The sequence below is a fragment of the Culex quinquefasciatus genome, chromosome 3 (genome assembly GCF_015732765.1).
Source record: "Culex quinquefasciatus strain JHB chromosome 3, VPISU_Cqui_1.0_pri_paternal, whole genome shotgun sequence".
Taxonomy (NCBI): domain Eukaryota; kingdom Metazoa; phylum Arthropoda; class Insecta; order Diptera; family Culicidae; genus Culex; species Culex quinquefasciatus.
In genome coordinates this window covers 194,046,511-194,069,490 of record NC_051863.1, presented here as the reverse complement: position 1 = coordinate 194,069,490, position 22,980 = coordinate 194,046,511, and the positions used below count along the sequence as shown (strand labels likewise).

Here is a 22,980-nt window from a genome sequence, read left to right as displayed (position 1 = left end):
GTCTTAATTTTTTTTTTGAAAATATTGATTTCGAAAAGATCGGAAAATTTCACGAAAGTTTTATTCATAAACATTGAAAATCGCACCACGCACCGACATAAGAAAATTATGGGTTGTTTGGGTAGTAAACATCCATTTTCCTGTTTTAAAATCTTTGCATGGCAATATCTTAGAAACAAAGCAACATCGAATTTTCTCAGCATATCAAAAATATTTTTTTTTTCAAAATTAGGCAAACTTGGCCACTAGTTTTTTTTAAATTAATAACTGCAACGAATTTTTTAAAAAAGTTACCTAAAAATAGCTATAACTTGAAAACGGTGCACTTTATGAAAATTTCACTAAGTACTTTTAGATTGCAAATTTGATTTTACATCGAAAAATAAAATTGAAATTAAGTTGCGGTCATCAGTATTGATTCAAAAATTCATGACTCAAACAACGATGTTTTGCCCGTTCTGAAAATTTCTGAAAAGTTGGCAAAATTAAAAAAAAAGAATATAGTGTTTTTTTGCAAATCATGTTTTTGTGACAAAAAGTGATATTAAAAATCAGCAAAGTTAATTACCATTTATCATTTTTTTCAGTGTAGTCCTTATCCATAACTATAACTTTGCCGAAGACACCAAATCGACCAAAAATTTCTTCAAGAGATACAGATTTTTTAATTTTCATTGCTGCCAAATTTGTATGGAAAACTATATGGACAAACTAATGATGCAAAATGGCTTGGGAACCAAAAAAGGTTTCAGACGAATTAAAAAAATCAAACCATTAAAATTTAAGTATAAAGTCCGATTTCGTATAGAATTGCTCGAAAATCGATTTCGTATCTTTGGAAAAGTTGTAGACAACGCGTTAAAAATCATTTTTATAGTCATGGACATCCAAATTGTTTAAGTCTTACTCTTACTTTAAATTGATTTTGACTACGTGTTTTGGTAAATTTAAAAAAGATTGAACTAAAATTTGGAATTTATTTTACATTTTTTTCAGTTGTTTAAATAGGCACATCGAAGCCTTGCACGCTTGCAACACACCAAACTTTCCAATGTAAATGATTGAAATTACTCGTATCACTATTTTAATGTTGGTGATCGTTGTTTTCTTGTCAACAAATGGAAAAATCAACTTAGTTACCAGTTTAGTTAGAGTGCGAGGGCAAGTGCTATGATCAAAAACGCAGTGCTATCCGTAAAAATAGCACGCGTGCTAACCAAGTGCAGTGCCAATGCATGTCTGTAGGCAATTATCTACGATTTAAGATTTTTGATCTTACTTTTGGTTGGAGATATTACCTCAAAATAAATACAAAAAAATATTAAATAAGATAATTTTTCAAGCGAGTTGAAAGTACCGTTCCATCTTTTTTAATGAATTTTATTTATGTTGATCTTGACGGCATTGAATTGAAATTTATTTCACAAATTGATATCGGCATTTGAATATTAAATGACTCTTTAAAACTTTTTAGTTATTATTTTAATGTGTCTATATATTTGAGTGGTTTTATCTCAAATATGAAGTTGAGGGTATAGTATATTTTCTCAGCTTAAAGAAAAACTAATATTTTCAGGAAAGGCCCCTATTTTTTTAATCATTAAATTAATTGAGAAACAAAAACAATGTTTGCTTGAAGCTCGTTTTTTTTCTCTAAAAATCTAAAATGTTTGCCCATGTTACTCTTTGGCTCAAGAGATGGTCCCTTTTAACATAAAAAAAAACTTAAAAAAATACCTACACGGAGAAAAAAGAGTTCCCAAAATCGTGAACAAGCGTTCATGAAAATGAGAACCACGAACAAAGTGTTCAAATTTCATGGTACGTTTTTCAAAATCGTACCATGGAATTTGAACACTTTGTTCGAGGTTCCCATTTTCATGAACGCTTGTTCACGATTTTAAGAACTCTTTTTTCTCCGTGTACAACTTTGACGATGGATAGTAATCGTGTATTTTATGAAATGTTATGTAATACAACAATCCGAGTTGTGTAACCCATGAAATAAGGAATATATTTTAGACCAAAATGTTCATCAAATTTTTTGGTGAATCTTAAAGTATGTATCGTTCGTTTTTCGTTACTGGTTATTTTTTAATGTTAGACGTTTCACTTGCAAATGAGGTAGTGAAACTGAAATTTTGCGCGATAATCCTGAAATTGGGGTTTTTAGTTTCTTTGTACTGAAAAAATATTGCATGAGAGAGGAGATACAAGATATCTTGAGTTTGTTTAAAGTGTCAAAAGGAAATTTTTCGATTAAGATTCTTCGATCACTTATTGGACCAGCTACGGTAATTAGCTAAGATCTGAGATTTTGATTATTTTTTTTTCACAGAGAATCATTTTTAGACACTTCATTTATAATACATATTTAGTTTTTTGCCTTGTTACGAAAATCTTATAAAATTGTCAGCAATATTTATTTTTTAAGTTGTTCCAAAATAGAACTATCGAAGACTACATCTACTTTCAATGCAAATTTGCAAGCACATTTTTAGCTACTTGATACCATCAACAAAAAAATGAAATTGTGTTTGCATTATGGTACGCATTTTTTAGGGTATATTAACTTTGGATACTGTCACTTTATTTTTTAACAGGCTCAAAGTATTGATATGAATCTGCCGAAATATATAATTCAATATTGAATTGGAAAATATTATGACATTGAAATATAAGTAATAATTTTAAACACAATCATTATATGGTTTTGAAGTGTAACAAAAAATGTATGCATATAAGTAAATTTAAAGCGCGTATTTTTTTGTTTTTTTTTAAGAAAATATTTTTTTAAAGGCCACGTGGTCAGCCGTCGACCCCCCCCCTCCCCCCAATGGCTTTTCATGGTTTTTTTCGGTCGGATTTCGGACCCCCTCCCCCCCTAAGGAGACCACGTGGTTTATGCACGACCCCTATTGAGAAAAAAAAACCGGAAAAAAATGCAGATTTTTTAATCAACTTTTTATTTACTAAAGCTCAATTTCCCAAAATACGTATTTTTTGATTTTCGAGATTTTTTGATATGTTTTAGGGGACAAAAATCACCAACTTTTGAGCCATAGAAAAACATGGCCAAAAAATCTGCCGCCGAGTTATGAATTTTTTAATAAATAATGATTTTTGGAAAAAATCGAAGTTTTATGCAAAAACAAGTGTGACATTATTTTTTAATGCAAAATTGAATTTGCAATCGAAAAGTACTTTAAAGATTTTCTGATAAAGGGCTCCGTTTTCAAGATATTGCCACCGAATGTTTGATTTTAGCGAAATATTTGAAGTTCTTCTATTTTAAAAAATAGTGACCATGAGTGAACATCTTTAAAAAAAATTTTTTTGAAAAGTTCAGAAAATTTGCTATAAAATTGTCTAAAAGACATTGAAGATTGGACCACGGGTTGCTGAGATAGAACCGCTTTAAGAAAAAGAAACACGAAATTGAAGTATTCTAAATCTCATCAAAACAACCCACCATTTCGTAAAATTTTCCGATCTTCTCGAATTTTTTTTTTGATTTTTTTTAAATCAAGACTAACTTTTTAAATGAGCGTAATATTCACTATTTAGCCCTTTTAAAATTTTTTATTTTTTTTTATTTTAAAACCAGCATCCATCATTAACTCACAGGTTATGAAAATTCATTTATGCGAACATGGACAGTGAAACCACTTCAAAACTGAAATATATTTCCATGATAACAGATACACGGTATCTCAACGAGTAATTAACCCATTTCGCGACAAAACGTTAAATGTTTCCCTCTTTTCAGAGCATTTATGAAGCCAACAGCGATCAAAAACAACTAACAATACTATCATATCAGCTTCCATCCAGAAAACAATCCAGAGTACCCTAATTAATTTATTTTAAAAGCGATTCTCGCTCCAGGAGCATTTTGTTTTAACCCCAAAAAAAAAAACAATCCCATCGCAAAAACCGGAACCATTCCGTAAAAGTGGGCGCAAAAATGAAGCGAAAAAGACCTTATTTTCACCGGATTTGTAAATGACCATTTCGTCGCTGGCCACCCCTCGTCCCAGGCTCTCACCCTGACCACGTGACTGGGACGCACTCTGCGTGTTGTCGTCGTCGTCGCCATTTTTACGGTTGATTTTGTTTGAGAGGTGACTTTCTTTTAAACGCCACAGAGATTTCACCTCGGTTGGATATCTCCGCTTCATCGCAGTAGGTCTATTAAAGGTGGCCAAAACGAATCAGGTGTGAAATCGATCCACTTTGGGGCCGGGAGGAGGGCGCTTTGGGACACTTTTTGGGTGGCTAATAGATTCGTTCAAAATTGACCAACTCACCTTTCGGCATTCCACAGGGCGCTTTGGTTCTGGAGTTGTCCAGAAAATCCAGGTCATACTTTCGGGCGGGCGGGAACGTCAACGCCACGTGGGCCTCCGCCACCGGCCAGTCCAGGATGGCCCCGAGCAGCAGCACCAGCGTCGCCGTGGCAACGCATAACTTTGGCAATCTTCTTATCATGGTTACGACGACTTCGGCGACCGTTGGCACATTCGGACTACTGCGATCCCAATTTAGAAAAAAAAGCACACACTCCACAAAACTCCACGAAACTGGATTGCTGCGCGATTGCCTAACCAGAAAGCAAAAACCAGTGCTGCTGCTGCTGTTGCATCAGGCTTTGCTCACACACTTTGCACACTTTTGAGATGGAGATGGCGTTGAAGAAGCAAACCGAACGAAAAAATCTATCCAATTTTCTACACGACCTTTCTAATTTTCACACTTTGCCGACAAAACGACCGCGTTGACACTTTCGACACACACACACTGTCACCACCTTGTTTGTAGGGGTATCACCCTAAGATTTGTACTATTTGCGCAATTGCAGCTTCTCCAAAACCGAAACCAAACAAAACAGCACACTGGTTATTTTCGTAACACGGATTACACTTCTGAACCAGCACTCGCCGCAGCAGCAGCTGATATTATTATGAGCCTGAGTTGAGCAGCAGGAGGAGACCCCGAAATGTTAGCTCACACGACCCGATCTTTCGCGTGGTGAGGTGAGGAGAACTGGCAGCACTGCGCCCCGTTTGGCAGCGTTGCCGGGAGCAACGAAATCTGTGAATTGAAAGAGAGAAATTTGTAAATTGCAACGCACGAAACTGTTGTAGTGCACCGATAATTAGTAAGTTTCCCCTCCGTGTACTTAAGACACTCAAGACACTGCTTTTTTCGGTTAAGGGTGAGCTCAACACAAATCAATTTTACACGATTGAGTGCGTGATTTTTTGTTTGTTGTTTGCTAGGCCTACTCCTCGCAAATGTTATGTAAATTATCTCGATAAAACGCTTTCCTTTTTTTCTGCTCTCCGTGTAACTTCGAGCGATGGTCCACAGCACGCAAGTGGTGCGTGTTTTTGGTATTGGAGAAGAGTTCACCTTAACGGAAAAAAAAACAGACGTGTGTGTTTTTATGATGCAATGCAGGTGCCGCGCTCGCTCGATTAGGCAGCGTTTAGTGAAATTAGCGAGATTTGACGGCTGAGATCTTCTTTTTTTAGTAAACGGTTGGATTTGGAGCGAAATGGGATTGGGAAATGCGTTGCGTGCTACATTTGGGGAAAAGAGTGTAGAGAAAAAAGAGATACGTGCAAATTGTGCTAATGTGTTAGGCAGAGGCTTAAACCTGTTTTCGGTACCAACTGACACTATTTTCGGGGCATTTGTTGATCTCGCCTATTATAAGATGACAATTAAAAATTGGTGATTGAATAATAAATCAAAATCTTGTGACCAAATCGCTAAAAGTCATGTGAAAAAACGTTGAAAATGTATTCTAGAGATTGCTTAAATACTTTAAAAAGCTTAAAATGTTATTTATATTTTACTTTAGTTAAAAGCCATTTAAGATTAAATGTCTCAATAATAGTTTTGAAGCAACTTTAAGTTAATAATGAATTATAAATAAACTGTTATCCCAATAAAACCTTGAGACTGTATTACTACAAAAAAAAAACATTCCCAAGAATTTTTTCTCTAATTCTGTTCACAAAAATTAAAGCAAATTTAAAATTTGTGTTTAATTAGATAAAAAAAACTTATTTTTGAAAGTCCTTATTAAATGGTTAAGAACCTTTTAAAACGTAGAGCATAAATTTCAGAAAAAAAATCCACCGGTAAACATTGAAAATATGATGGATGGATGCTGGATATCAACATTTGAATTAGAGGTGGGCAAAACCGCTCTTTTTCGTTTGTTCATTAAAAAGAGCCGCTCTTTTGAACGGCTCTTTCGTTCTTTTTAAAATTTGGATAAAAAAGATTTTTTCAAGAATCGTGCGATTTTATTTGGAGAAAATATTCTGTGAACCCTTCTTTACATTCTAATTTAATAGATAAAGTCTATAAACGCTAAAGTTTAATCGGACAAAATGATTATTTTTTTCTAAAATCTCACAAATATTCAGTAGATTTTTGGTAATATTTGACAAATTATGCTATTTGAAATGCTAAAATTTGTATTCCGGTATTGCATTTTCAATTCCCAAAAACAAATTGATTTTTTTGGAAATTCAATAAATTATATTAATAACAAAAATCATGCCATATTGAAACGGTTCTTTCAAAAGACCGGAGTATAAAAAAGAACCGCGGTTCTTTTTTTGTGAGCCACGGTTCGTTCGCTCTTTTCAGTGAACCGGCTCTTTGAGCGGTTCGCTCTTTTTTTGCCCACCTCTAATTTGAATATTTCACATTATTTGGATCGCACTAAAACATGCCTCATTTTCCTCTACGCTTCTCTTCAGACACTATCAAATTATAATTCAATTAATTTAACTAAAATTAAATTAAAATTTCAAGTCCGATTGTCGAATTTCAGATACACAAAAAGTATCAAAAAATGCTTAAAAAGATTTAAAATGTTAATTTAAAGTTTTCAACATACATTAATAGGATTTATGCAATGCGTCCTGAATTGATTTTAGGTATAGAAGTATTTGTCATAACATAAAATAAAATTTGCAATCGTCTTACCTGAAAATGATTTCAATTTTGTGTCAGCATATTTTATATAAGTTATAAGAATTATTTTCAATTGCATATTATATTATACTCAAAATATTAAGTTGAAATTTCATTGCTACCATAATTCATCCTTTTTAGAAAATTCACATATCAAAAAATCAGATCTCAGGCAAACATATTTCATCACATTATGCAATTGCCCAAAAATATCATCTAAAATGAATCCAAGAATACAAAGTGTCAATAACTATATTTTTGCGCAATTTGATTTTTGAAGTTGAAAGTTAAATTTAAAAAAGGAAGTAACTGAGGGTGTTCCTCAATTTTTTTCTGCATTTATCTCAACTAAAACTTCGTCAAAGACACCAATGCGATCAGAATGTTTTTGTAAGTTACAGATTTTTGGACATTTACAAACCATTTTTAACTGTCCACTCCTCAATTTGTATGGACGTTTTTTGACGAATAAAAAAAAAACAAACTAATTGATCTCCTCAAATCAATGAACTCTCCAACCGATTTCGTGTTAAGTAAATGTTGTTCAAGGCACCAAGCTATCAATAATTTCTCTTCGTCAAACCGCTTATAGCACCAGTTTCAAGCAACCTGTTCACCACAATCGATTGTCTTCGATGAGGGATTACCTGCGCAAGTTATTCACTTCACATGCATATCACCTCCTCAATTCATAAATCGCGCAAATGTTCCGCCCGCTCTCCACCGACACACCGACCAAAAACAGTGAAGATGCCGAAAAATTCAAGTTTTTGGCCAATCCCTTGTCACGGTGAAGTGGAATTTTCTGTTGGGGACCCTCCCCAAACAGGTTTTTTTTCGATTCGACTTTTGAAGACGCTTTCACCTTGACGAAAGTCGAAATCTTCGAAAAATACCAGTCGAGACACCTGGCGAGGTTTTTCGGGGGAATGGTTTCAATTTAAATGGGCGACTAGATTGAAGTGGTGACAATTTTAATCATTTGGAAAATTTGCTATTTGGTTGTCTCAAAAATTACCCAACCAACACACTCCATCCAAGTGACCTTCAGCAATTCACTTCAAACAAAGGAAAACCTACAAATTATCCAAACTAATTGATCCCGGCTGATTGCCCACCGAAGGGCACCCCCTCCAGCTCAATCCTGCACTGCACTGTGTCAGCAGGTGAAAGTAACTTTTCAGTCCTTAGGGTCAAATCTGCCGCTCTCTGTTTCTCTGCGGCGTTTGTGACTTAATTGCCACGAAACAACCGGAAAGGGCAGCCGCAGTGGTGGAGACTTTCAAATGACCGGACCAAGCTCAACAAACGCCACATTTTGACGTAATCTCGCGCAAAAGTTGTTTTCGAAACAAATCATCATCATCGCAGCCATCAGATGACTCTTGAATTGAGTTGGTAGATTTGAGATTCACACACGTAGGGTTGTGGCGCGCCGTTTGGGTCAATCATGTGAATGGAGCTGGTGAAGTGGCGAAACAGGTTGAAGTACCGTAAAAGGATGGGAGTTTGGTAAAAAAAAGTTTCTTGCCATACAACAATGTTTTTCAACGTAAATTCAATCAATCAACTGAAATTCAAATTCGAACTATCGGTAAAGTCAAAATATAGTGCATTCAATTTGTTTAGAGAATTCAAAAAATAAAAAATATGCTTATATTTACAGTCAGTATAAATTATCTGATTTTCTTGGAAAAAATAACTTTGGAAAATGTTTGTTCTTCACTGTCTTAGTCTTATTTGAGTCTTTGCGCTTTGAAATCAAAGATTTCGGCAAAAAATATAAAGAAAATGCATTTGGTAATGAAACAAACACCAACCACTTAAATTTGATCAACATGAGGTCACTGAACTCGGTTTTGATGTTTTAATTTGAAAATAAAAAACGATATTATTTCATTACTAATCCTCTACAACCCAATTTCGCTTCTAGACGGACTTCGATCTAAAAAAAAAGAAAATGTTAGAGTTGGAAGCTTGACATGTTATATGTGATTGTGACTATGACTTTTGACTGGCATTTCCTAAATTATTAAAATTATAATTATTAAAGTTAAAATAAGTATGCATCAATTTTTGTAAAACACCAGACGAGAAGCATTTTTTAACAATTTTACAATAGCAGAAAATATGATAACAAGTCAAAAAGACACTTCAAAAATATAAAAAACCCACACAGAAAAAGGCAATAATAATAAGAGCAAAACTAAGCCAAATTCTACTAGAAACAAGCACAATCTAAAACAAGTCAAGTAAAGTTTATGGAAGAAAAAAAGTTGCTTAAGATGACATCCTGAACACAAGAACAAAAGAACCCGGATAATCGAGGCTTGAGAAAATCGAGCCTGAAATGTAGTTAAAAAAGATCATCTGATAACATTTCTATTTTCAAATCAAAATCAAGTAATCTGGAAGTAATATTTTTGGGTTCACAAAGATATGCATCAGAGCAATTCCCTTGGAATTCATTAAATGACAATTTGACTAATTAATTAGTTGTCTTAGGCAAAGATGTAGATATAAGTAAGGGACCATCCATAAACCACGTGGACACTTTTTTGGAAATCTCAACCCCCCCCCCCCCCCTTCGTGGACAATTGTCCATACAAAAAAAAATCTTTTGTATGGACCGTGGACAATCGTCATACCCCCATAAGGTGTCCACGTGGTTTATGGATGGTCCCTAAAGACAATTCAGAAATAATTTACATTATTACACTTTTAAACACAAAACTAATTCGTTCATAAATATATTTTTTATTTTTTCGACCTGTTCAAGATGTCAATAATGCAATCTTTTGAGCTATCACAAAAATGATAAATATTTGATTTCCACGATAATGATTTATGAAAAAAAAAAAATTGTTTGGAAAGAGTTAAATTATGGTCCAAACACAAATATAGCTTGATTTTTGAAATAAATCGAGTAAACAATCGAAAAGTTTTTATATTATGTGCTTAAGTCCACCGTTATCGAGTTATAGTCAGTTTTTGGTTGTCTTTCTCGATAAAATGGTAATTTGAAAATAAATTTGCGAAAATAAAATCAGAATTGACCACTGCCAAAAATCTTCATTTTTTCAGAAAATCAGGATTTCTAACGATTGCAGTGAACAATTCAGGTTATTTCAAACTATGTTATGCTTATTATTTTTTTATTTATAAAACAACTTATGATTTATGAATATTTTGATCCCAATTTTACTACACAAATATTTTGATAAAAAAATGTTAATAATTGAAACAACTTAATCCGTTTCTATGTTAGTGAAACTAGTAAATATCGCCAAAACTTTCATCAAACATTTCTAGATTAATTTATAAAACGTTCAAACTTGACTTAGGTAGAAATCTGTAATAATTACAAAAAAAAAAACAGTATGTAAAAAAAGTATTTACACCCCTTGGGCACTATGCACATATTGTGATGAAACATCTAAACAATTTAATGTTGACAAAAACGTAGTACTACGTTTTGTTCAGAAACTCATGCCAGACATATTGCTACAAAAAGCTCATGAAAAGATGATTTCTATAAAAATTTATATAACAAATACTATTACGAAAATAAAAAAGTTGCAAAAAAAGTTTGTACACCTTTCGAAAAATTAACATAAATAATGTTATTTGTTGACAAATCACCATAAATCCAGTCTCCCAACTCCAAATCGGCATCCTTGACTGATTAAAAAAATAATTTGGATTGAATATAAAGTTAACTAACTACTTAGTATAAAAAAATATATAACTCTGGAAATTCTATATAAAACTTATCTAAACTTAACTTTTAATTCAACTAAATGTCAATATATTACCATGGAATTGCTAAATAAACATTTTGGAGGGGGTATAATACCGTTTGGGTCTAGCTCATTTCCCCGAATGCCATTTCCCCGAATGCCATTTCCCCGAAAATCATATCCCCTAATTGACCACATTCCCGAATACCACTTCCCCTAATCAGCCACATCCCCGAATGCCATTTCCCCGAATATCATTTCCCCTAATCGGCTATATCCCCGAATGCCATTTCCCCTAATCGGCCATTTCCCCGAATGCCGCTTCCCCGAAGTGACACTTACGCCAGTTGCTGTTTATTTAAATTTAAATTTTGCCGATTTTTCATATCATCCTAATCCTAATCATCATTTTCGCTCAAGCCTTTTTCCATGACTAACAGTTATTTTCTTTCTCGATTTTACCGAACAAACAGCTTTTTCGGGTATGCTGTTGATTAAATGTTGTAAATTGGGTAGTAAAGCCCTTTGTAATTTTTTATGAACAACGGTAAACACGATTAAAAACCATTTCTGATAACGTTTTTTTTATTTTTATGAAAAAAAAAGTTATTGACAAGACAACATTTTTTCGATGGATCAACTATGGTCTCCTTGGAACGAGCTGTCAAGTAGGAGCTTTTCTACCAAGAAGGGCCGTGAAGTGATTTTTTTAAAATTGAATTAAAAATCCATTTTAAGAGCGAGTCCACGAGCAAAGCATACCCATCTCGCATCGACCTCACCAATCTGCCTGAAATTTTCAGGGGTTGTTTGTACATATAAAACTAGCATCTGGTCAAAATATGAGCACTCTAGGTCAACGGGAAGTGGGGCAAATCAGGACACAAAGTTTTAAGGCTCAAAAACGTAAAAATCTTAAAAGGCTATAACTTAGGCAAAATTCAATTTAATTTCAAAATTCAAAATGCATCTTGAAGGGCTTCAAAAATGCAACAAAATGCAATTGGTTAATTCTAAAGAGAATAATTGGCATTTTAGTGAAAAAATAGCATAATTTTCAAACTGAAATAAAAAAAGTGTTCCATCCAGATATCAACTCGAATCGACCTGCAGCTTGTAGGGGACATCTGGGACTACCATCTGAGACTGAGACCGCTTTGGGTAAGGCAGTTTAACATATTGGATAGACACTTTTACTTTTAGTGAATTTTTTGGTAGTAAATTTTTGCTCCGAGGACCTCTTAGATCCCATTTTATGGTGATAATTTTATCATAATCGTGTTCCTGAGACAATTTCACATTAGAAACATGCATAAAAATGTTTGTTTTCATCCATTTTAGCCCTTTAAAAAATGAAAGTTAAAAAAAAACTTTGATTCACATTTATTGAAAATCAGGTTCGTTTCCAAGGATACTAGATGACATCAGAAAAAAAGCAGCTTCTTAATTTTTTTATCTTTCATTTTTAAAGGGTTAAAATGGATGATAATATACATTTTATGTAAGTTTCTATTGTGAAATTGTCTCAGGAACACGAATATGATAAAATTATCACCATAAAATGGGATCTAAGAGGTCCTCGGAGCAAAAATTTACTACCAAAAATTCACTAAAAGTAAAAGTGTCTATCCAATATGTTAAACTGCCTTACCCAAAGCGGTCTCAGTCTCAGATGGTAGTCCCAGATGTCCCCTACAAGCTGCAGGTCGATCCGAGTTGATATCTGGATGGAACACTTTTTTATTTCAGTTTGAAAATTATGCTATTTTTTCACTTAAATGCCAATTATTCTCTTTAGAATTAACCAATTGGGATGCTCTACCCTGCATTTTGTTGCCTTTTTGAAGCCCTTCAAGATGCATTTTGAATTTTGAAATTAAATTGAATTTTGCCTAAGTTATAGCCTTTTTAAGATTTTTTACGTTTTTGAGCCTTAAAACTTTGTGTCCCGATTTGCCCCACTTCCCGTTGACCTAGAGTGCTCATATTTTGACCAGATGCTAGTTTTATATGTACAAACAACCCCTGAAAATTTCAGGCAGATTGGTGAGGTCCAAACGACGTCCCATACAAAGGGGTATGCCCTGTTCGTGGACTCGCTCTTAAATCCTTTGCGGTCGTTCAAAGGGTCATTGTACTTAGAAAAAAAAGCTTTATCGTTGTGAACAATAATATCACAAATTTAATTTTCATTTTAGGACCCAATTACAGTCCAGATTCGATTATCCGTAGTTTCGAATATCCGAATTTTCGATTATCCGAAGGTTTGTATGGGACTTCGGATAATCGAATTACGAACAACATTTTTCTTGTTTTAAACATCAAATTTGAGTTCTGCAACCCCATTTTAGTCCAATTTGAATAGTTGATTGCCTATTAAATAATAAAATGCATTTTTTCAATATTTCAACACCGCCATATTGGCCGCCATCTTGGATTTAAAAGTTGTAATCCGAAGTTTCGATTATCCTAAGTGAATTTTTTCCGAGGCCTTCGGATAATCGAGTCTGGACTGTACTAGATTTTTTTTGTTCAATTAACATTTGTATTCAACCGCATAATTAGGGGAACTATACCCTTTCTCAGCCTATTTCTATTATCGGCCTATAAGCACTTTGATCATGAATAACAGCTTTCATAAAGTGTTTTTGACTGTTTCAAAGTAATAAATAGCTCAAATAAAAGTGAGCAAGCAACTCTCCATTGTTGGTACATCTGAAAATGTTGATTTAATAGCGGAAAATAGCAAAAGTGATGATAATTGGTCGAACGGCTTAGAGTGATTAAAATGAGTATATTTCCCCTAGATGTTGTTTTTGAGAAATTTGTTTTTTTTTCGAATTTTGTTCAAGAACCCAAAAATCGAACAAATAGGTACATAAGGCTGGTACAAATTTTATTTAGAGTTTATGATGATTATACTCTTCGCCAAATCCCAAACCAGCAATGTGAATAAAATGATCAGTGTGAACGGGGTTCTGTACTACGAAAATCGCACGGTATGTTTTTTGAATCATAAAAGAAAACAAAACTTCTATTGCGTTGTTATTATCATGTCTATAAGAAAAAAGTATTTGTTTTGAGAATATATAAAAAAAAGTCTGTAACAATATTCATTGTATTTGAATGAATATTATCAAACCTTTCAACACCCCTTCCCCCTAAAATGCTACGTCTGTTCTGAATGAAGCCAAAAAGAAAGTTGATCATTCAAGGCCAATACGAACCTTTCAAGAAATATTATAAGTAGTTTGATGTGTTAAAAATTTCCATCAATTTTTCTTCTTAAAAAATGCTATTTCCCCGAACGCGGTCAAGCGGAAATGCCCGGTGCCCAGGAGCGCGCGCGCGCTCCAGGGCACCGGGCATTTCCGCTTGACCGCGTTCGGGGAAATGGCATTCAGGGAAATGACTATTCAGGGATACGACTAATCGGGTAAGTGGCATTCGGGATTGTGGCCCATTCGGGAAAATGGCATTCGGGGATGTGGACGATTAGGGGAAATGGAAAATTCGGGTAAATGGAATTCGGGGACTATTGGGGGAAGTGTCTTTTCGGGGAAGTGGCATTCGGGGAAATGTCCCTTCGGTAATATGGGTTTCGGGGAAATGTCATAGATTCTACCGTTTTGGGGGTATTTGTATCAAAAGAATAGATTTTTCGTTGGAATTTCGTACCAACCCAGAATTACGTCGTCGGAAAATCCGCCGGCATCCGAACCGGTCCACAATTCACAAGTCAACCTATGTGGCATCAGAAAGGGCATAAAATTTCCGATCTTTTGATACCCATACATCCAGGTTTTCTATAAAACCCACGTTTTTAAATACCTAAGCAAAAACGTTGTTATGGTTTCGTTTGAGCAACCTGCCAAAAATGTATGGAATTTCGTAATTTTTGTTCTCGTGGATCAAACTTACTTTTTGCCCAGGTATTTTAAAACGTAGGTTTTAAAGAAAACCTAGATGTTTGGGTATCAAAAGATCGGAAATTTTATGCCTTTTCCGATTCCACATAGGTTGACTTGTGAATCGTGTCTTCTGCTGGTAAAAAGGTTTTGTATTTTATAAAAACTTAATAACTGTAACTTGAGAACGGTGCACGATATCAAAATTTCTGTGAAACTCTTTTCGATTCAAAAAATTGTCAAACATTAACTTAATTTTTTTTTAGCAGTTTTTGAAAATCATTATTTTTTAAAAAAGAAAATGGCAACACTGTGAAATCAATTTTGACCAACTTTTGCTCGTCATGGGGATTTATTAAAATGGAATTTTAGTTGAATTTGATCTTTCAAAAAAACACATCATTCATAACCTCCTAAAATAATGTTCACAATCAGATTTAATCAACGACCAAAATATTTCCAAGCTGCTCAAATTCACTGTACACTTCAAAAAGTCACCGAGCCGGAGCTATTTTACAGCACCCAGCAAAACTCAATTAGCGATTATCTCAGCGGACAAGAATTTCCCATCTTCCAGTAAAATGGTTGATGTTATTGTTGCTTTCAAAGCCACGTAGTTGTGGGCGCTGTGATGACGATGGCGATTCATGATATGATTTGAAGAGAACATCATGTTTTATTCTCTTTTATAATTTTATAATTATTGTAATTATGATAATAAATATAACAATTATAATTATTTACTGCAAATATAATGAAATTTTTAAAAATTGTTATTATCAAAAAAACATATTTTTCTTTTTCTAAGAAAGATGTTTTTAAAAGAATTACATAAACAAGGAATTTAAAGTGAAGTCAAGGGTCACAACCTCCATTACTGTCAGTTCTACGCTCAGTGTCACCGTGTTAACCCTTCCTCTTGCTGAAGCAACTTTGCGCGCAAAAAGTCACATTTTTGCACTTGACTACCTTCAGTCGCATTTTATTTTTTTCTCTCTCTCCCAGACCTGAGACCTGCCGACCTGCTGCCGGAGATGGATCTGCACGCGCACACCTGAGATTGTTGGAGGTGTAGCAGATGTCGTTTTTTATATTATTATTATTTTTTTTCTCTCGGGTTTGAGAGAAACACAACCGAGCAATGTGATGGCGCAATCATCTGTTGTGTTTTAATAGTTGTTGGTTTTGGAAGATAAATTTCTGCAAAAAGTTTTTTTCATTCTTTTCATTAAAAAAACAATCAAACGAGAAATCAATATTTTCAACTGTTATTTTTTTCTGAGAACGAATCTCTTCGATCAGGCGATTCTCGACTCATTAAAACAATCTTCAAGCACCCCTCAATAAGTAACATAAATCATCACTAAAGTCGCAGTAGGCCATCGCTTTGTCTTTGCCCACGTGATTGGCTCAGAAGTGAAACTTTTTTCCCCTACTCATCTCTCAACATTATCATTGAATGAGCTCGGTACTCATTACCGATTCAGGGTTAGAGAGCAGCTCCGAAGGGAGCTTCGAGGGGAAGGGGACAATTATGTGGCCTGATGATGGTGAACAACCGTCGAGCAATGTGATAATTAGTGTGCTAAAAAGAATGTCCAATAATTGCATCCTCGACGTCGCCGTCTTCGTCGACTTTGGCGATGATGCATGTTTTGGGTGCACATTTGCGTGATTTTTGAGGAGTGATAATTTGATTAGTGAGTGTTGCGATTTTTGTGATATTTTGGGATGTCACCCAAACAGAAAAATTAGCGTCAATTTCATTTGAAAACAACACATTTTCAAGCAGTGAATGTCCGACGCAAATCCCACACTACCTCTTCAAGCAATGACTGGTCACCTGGTGTCAAGTGACTTCAACGGCCGTCCAAAGCAGGAACCCCGAATTCACTGAGGTGTCAAACGAGCTCGCTCTCAATGACAATTAAGGTGACACAATGAAGACTCAAATTACGAACCAATATAATGGTGGTGGAACGTTGTTTTATTGCCTTCACCAAACCATCAACGAGCCATACATTTTTATTCGATTCGAATCGCAGTTGGAACGATGACCTTGAACTATAATGCATTCATTTTGATCCGGGTATTATTCTCCATTCAGCTGAAACTAGTCAGTAGTTAGACGGTGACACTGTGAAAAAGTTTTAATTATGCAACTCAAAGAATTCAAAAAAAAACTTGTCAATCGGAAGGTCCCGGATCAAATCCCGTTACAAACTAGCCTTCTTTAATTATTTTTACCGTGCCCATAGTAGGCTGCACGACCACCAACCGCAGTGACACTGTTCTATCGCCTACCATGATCACCAAACCATCATCATCGTCAGCTGTGTCACGAGGCGTACTGTAGAAGAGAGTAGTGGAGGTAGCTGCAAGTCACTCAACCTCTCACTCACTCTCGCCGGCGCGCCGTGGTTGCCATCGTTTATTGATCTGCTGAACATTCTCGCGGTGTTCTGCGCGCTAAGGTTCGGCTTGCCCACGTACTGTGTGCCACACAGCCTTAGAACTACCGCTCGACGCGAGGGTTCAGAGCGCGGCTTTCAAGGTTAAAGTTTTAGCATTTTTTCCTTCCTGCGCGGCGGACACCCCGCCGCTCGAACCCACAGTCGTGTGTGGTGCAGCACTCCCTCCTCATCAGAGCGAGAGAGAGAGGCCATGTTTGTTCCAAGAATCTTCCAGTAGGCCGCGGTTAATAGTAGGCTGTGTACGCGTTGAAGCTGTGCCCCGACTTTGCGGAGTTCTTGGCACGCAACGACGAACCAAGTAGGCGTTGAGGGGTGTACCGCAGAATGAAATCGCGAACGTCAAAGTTGGATTAGGAAATCCTCTCGTCCCTCGGAAGCATTTCAACAACATGCTAAATTTTATATTTCTAAGTTTACTCAATTCAAAAAGACAAGAGACCTTAATAAAATGCTCGGATGGAAATTGGATAAAAACGGAAATGCTTGAAACCGGCAGCCAATTGCCATTGCCATTGTTTTTGGTAGAGTGAGCATTAAAAGGCTCCAACTTTAAAACCATAACAATAAGTGAATCTGAATTAAGTATGGGTCGCATCACCAGCAATTAAAACACAATGCATCCCTTAACCTTCACAAGGCGGTCTTCACAGGTGTGATGGAAAAAAAACACGTTTTCTTAAGAGCTTTTCTTACGAGAGGCTTCAACTAAGCCATATTGCAGAGTATTTGGACAAGTTTGAAAATTGAAGCCCTTTTGCTTCCCAAAATAAATGGCTTTAAGAGGGGCGTATCATACGCCACCATCCCCATTTGATCTCACAATTTCTTTTTTTTTCATTAAATATTCAATAATACAATTCGATAAATCACAAAAAATAACAGATCTTATTTATCAGATAGTTACTGGAAGTCATTTTTTAGTACATATCTATTAATTAAAGAAATTTGTCTGGAAGTCTGAAATTGTGTGCCACTGGCAGAAAAAAATAATATTTAAGTTTAAATTCAATTCAAATATAGTTTTTTTTAATTCAAGGTTATATTTTTCTATATTTTTTACTATTCCTCCATAGATTTTAGAATAAGGCCATTGCACATATTTTTCAAAGTTTATGTCGCTCCCTCCCCCACCTTTTAAATTTGTCCGAAAAATCAGGGGGCAAAAAAATATTTTTTTCAAAAAACTTCAAAATTTTAATAACAATGCAAGTTAAATCAACTGAAACCCAATCTAAAATGCATTTTTCTGCATTGATAATCATATTTAGCATGTTTGGGTTGGATTAAAAATATTTTTAATTTTTATGAAATTCCAATGCACAGCACCGCAAAAACTATTTTTTTCGCAAAAAAAATAAAATTTTCGTCGATACTTAGAAATTTTGGAAACTAATGATTGCAAAACAACTGGACAGGTGTATAATGCATTTTAAAACACTTTTTTCATTCAAATGTTGAAATCATGGCTCATAAATTCCATTTTTAAACTTTTCTTTTTTTTTTACACTATTTTGTTTGACATTCAGCAGTTTTTGATTGGTGCGCTGGAAGTGGGGACGCGAAGTCGTGATTATTCAGGTTAATTTTTTTGTGTGCTTTTGTGTCGCTGTTCGTATGGGATGAGTGATTGTGGTAATCGAATAATAGCATGACTTACTGAATTATTTGTGTCTTGAGCGTAATTTTCGTTGAGTTATTGGTGTTTTTTTGTGATTTTTTTTTCTGTGATTTTTTTTGAGATCTTAATTAATTGTTTTGTGATTTTCAAAGCCCTTCCTATGTCATCGTTGATCGGAAGGCACGGCGTCGGGTAAATTGTGTATAATTTTTAGAATAAGGTTTTATTTTTTATGGTGAAAAAGCCTTTTCTATATAATGATCGAAAGACGCACTGACATTTTGGATTAATTAATAGTGGAGTGAAATAATTGTGTGTGAGTGATTTTGTGTGCTAACCAGAAAGACCTTCCCATAGCACCGTTGCTCGGAAGGCTCGCCGACGGGTCTGTTATGAAATTCTTCCCCATAGCGCCGGAGGCATCGAAAAGCCAATACCTTATCCTACTAACCCAAAAAAATAATAATCACGTGATGCTTGAAGGAGATGCTGTGGATTCAACGGTCTCAAGCGGTATCAACAAATATATAGCGAAAACTATGTGCTTGATGAGTCTGCAACTTCAACTATCGGACTAACATTCCTCCCTTTCGTTGAACTGCAGGCTTCTTGGGAGGGCGCCGGTATTGACTAATAAAGTAGGGATCTTCAGAGGTTAAACAGTGAACGGATGGTTGGCTCCCACTGATCATTTTTTATTCATTGTTTAACTTCAGCTGATCTGTCAATAACGGAGTAGCAGCTCATTGGCAGTCAACCATGCTCATGCTCATGCTCATGCTCACTTACTTTGTTTGACATTCAGCAGTTTTATTTCAGAAAAAATATAGAATTAACTTTAAGAAATATCAGCAGCTGAAGAAAAAACAAATCAATTGTTTCCTTATCTGAGTATTTAAAAAAAATATCATGAACTTACGAATTGCGAATTATGAAAACAATATCCTTTAGTTCTGTGTCTTTCATTTCATAGCAATTGGTTTTATTTTTTAATGAAATTTTCGATGCATGGCAATACATTTATTTACTATTTTAATTATTTTTTTATTATTTTCAATTTTCAACAATACCTTTTGCAAATTCGAGTCCCAATTATTTTGCAATTTTAGACATATTTTTGTTCAAACCGCTAAATTTGGTATTTGTCAGAAATATCAATTTTAATAAAAAAAACATTTTCTCTTCTTATATGTGACTTACTTAATAAAGTAAGAAAAATTGCCAACAATGTGTGTTTAAAGTAATTTCTAGTAAAAGATAAAAATTTATGTTATATTTAAAAATGCAATTTTAATTTACTGTCAAAACAACAATTAAATAGCTTTTTGAAGCTTTTTGTCGTACAAATATTTCAACATCTTTTCTTGTTAATATTTATAAATTTTTCAACACTTTTTTTGTAAAAAAAATAAATCAAAATTTTATAGGCCTATTGTAATATTTTGAACTAAATTTTCAATATTAATTTTATATGTTTTAAGATTATTAACTTAAATTTGATTTTTAGTAAGCTAGCAAACCATTTATTTGGATTTTTTGCAAATAACAAAAAAAAAGTGTTCATGCACACTTGTAGTATAACCTTAAAAAATTCGAAACATTTTTTTGTCCTGCACCACAAGTTAAAACTTATGATAACGGGAGATTTGTATCGTTTAGTTTTTAGACTGATGCTAATATAGTTTGCCTTTTATTAATAAAGCGATACACAATTTAAACTTTACATGCAATCAGTTTTTTTCAAATAATTTAAGTTGTAAAGAAAAATATTTAGGTCGAGATGAAAACTTTTTGTAGTATGGACAATATCACACCATTTTTCAAATTTAGAAAAAATAGCAAAATTTTGAAATAAATGAAATATTAAAAACAATGCAAGCAAATTAATTTTAAATTATTTCGTACAATCACTGAAATGTTGAAGAATCTCGAAAAAAAAATTGTTCTGCAACCTATTTTAGACAATGATAGTTATTTGCAATGATCTAAGGTCTATTTCATAAAAAAGAAACTAAATTTTAATATCAAGCCATATTTTTTACTTTTGTAGCAAAATGATAACAAAATGCTTTATATTGTCGCCTGTGTGCTATCTTGTGACACGTCCTATATTTTTACAGCAGACGTATCACAAGATAACACACAAACAACGATAAATTATTACAGTTTTGCTTCCACCGAAAATTTGCAAAATATCAATTAATGAATCCGATCTGTAAAAAAAAAATGAAATAAAAATTTGAGAAAGGCAAAGTGTCTTAAATACAAAAATAAACATTTGCACAAGTTTTTCAAACGAGAATTAAAATTTTATCAATAGTTATTTTGTTTCACCCCTAATATTTTGGGAAATTTTTTAAGGGAGTGTGGGGAACAATGATTTAAATAAAGTTTGTAATGGCCTGATTGAGTAATACTAATAAAATTAAATTAAAAGTATTTGTCACTTCCACCTGTCTTGAACTCTTGATCCCCATTTCGGTGCTCCTCAACACAGAGCAGCAAAAATATTGATGATGTAATGCTCGATCGATTTCGCATCGCCGCCATTGCCATAACAACCTGACCAAAAGACCCCACCAGCCGAGTCTCAGGGCACACTTGATTTGACAGTGTCTTCGGTTGATGGTGTCTTTCAATGGCATAGAGCTCTAAGCGTACGGCGACGAGTAAAATTTAATTAGACTTGCCGACGACGATGACTTACGCATGTAGGTATAACCCAATTTGGCACACGTACCTTCACACATACAGAAAGGAGAGGAGAAAAAACGATCACGACATTCATTCCACACCACACAGGCCTTAAGGTCTTAAAATGCGCAAAATTAAAACAGTAACTTACTGCAAAAGGCAACAAAAACACCACACAGTCACTAAGAGTTAATCTTTACGATTTGCGCATTGCACTGCTCTTTTTTTCCTGTCTTCAGCGACAACAGATTCTTCGCTGCTTTTTTCACAACATGAGAAAAGTGGTCCCACCAGCTGCCAGCCAGTCAGCCACAGATGAATTAAATTTATTTACCAAGTCAAATTTTCTGACAAACTTTTATGATCGCATCCACGAAACGACGAAAAGACCCCAACCAAAGAAATCCAGCACCTCAGCATGCCATGAGAGGGAACACACCGAGTCACAGCACAGCCCAGCACCCCCCTCCCAGCCACCCACCGCCTACTACCACTACTCACTTGCGAGAGCTGTTTTGGGATGACTGAAGAACCAGCCCGGTCGTTTCACCGAAAAAAAAACTGCCAGACACACAAACAAACACTCCAGGGAGAACGCAGTGCGGTTGAGGTTCAACCGCAACAAGATCTCAAACTCAACTGCGGCCGAAGTTGGGGCCGTCGTCGTCTTGGAGCTCGAAAACGACGATCACGAGGTACTTCGAGCGGTTTTGCTTTGGTGTTTGTGGCTGGGCAGGTGTGTGAGGGTTCTTCAGTATTGATGGTTTCAGTGTTCTTCGCGGGAGTTATTTTCATGGGTTTGTGCGAGGGATTGACGACCACAAACAACCACAGCAGTGGATTTAACCAAGATTAAGATCGGAATTTGGAGCTTTCAACCCTTTCAAGCACTTTAAAAGAGTATTATTGATTTACCTAATTGCGAAAATGTATGTTTTCTTTTATTTTCTTACTTTTGACATAAAATTGTTATTGTACGACCCCCTTTAGTAAAATTTAAATATTTGACATTGAAAGATTGAGTCTGGGGGTGAGATTGGGTCAAAGTAATTTTTTACGGATTTTACTATATTGATATTGATTTAGTTTGAAAATAAAAGGGTTGAGTAGAGGTCATCTTAAGATAAGCTAGCTGAAAAAATATTGTTCCTAGAACAAATCCTGTCATTTTGGCAGCTGTCTAAGCCTCTCGAAAAATCAACTTTTTAATATTTTTGTTGGAATTGCTCAAAAAGTAGCTAAATGTTTGTAAATCTCTACTTCAAACATTGTAGCATGTCAATACGATTCCCTAGAACAAGTAACACTGTTGGATAATTTGTTGTTACCATATCTTTATATTTGAGCATCATTTTAGTTTCATTTGACTCAATTTCACCCACTATAAGGGGTGAGATTGGATCAATTTTCAAACGATTGGCATTTAAGGTAGAGTTCATCAAATTCCACCATATTTTGGGAAAATATTAGGAAACTATCTAAGAATAATTCTACGTTTAAAAAAATCGATGCTGTATAAATTGTTTTTGATGTGGTCAGCGATCAAA

The 22,980-nt window shown here is 34.7% G+C and overlaps 1 protein-coding gene across 1 annotated transcript in view; it reads right to left on the bottom strand.

Moving 5' to 3' along the window:
* Positions 1 to 22,064, bottom strand: part of LOC6030971 — a 79,684-nt gene extending 57,620 nt beyond the window's left edge. Inside the window, exons 1-2 of the mRNA XM_038259466.1 lie at positions 21,935 to 22,064; positions 4,311 to 5,094 (exon numbers count right to left, since the gene is read on the bottom strand). Of these exons, the coding sequence (XP_038115394.1) occupies positions 4,311 to 4,491 (181 nt within the window). The 5' untranslated portion in view covers positions 4,492 to 5,094; positions 21,935 to 22,064. The remainder of the gene's footprint in view (positions 1 to 4,310; positions 5,095 to 21,934) is intronic.
* Between the last annotated feature and the right edge of the window lie 916 nt (positions 22,065 to 22,980).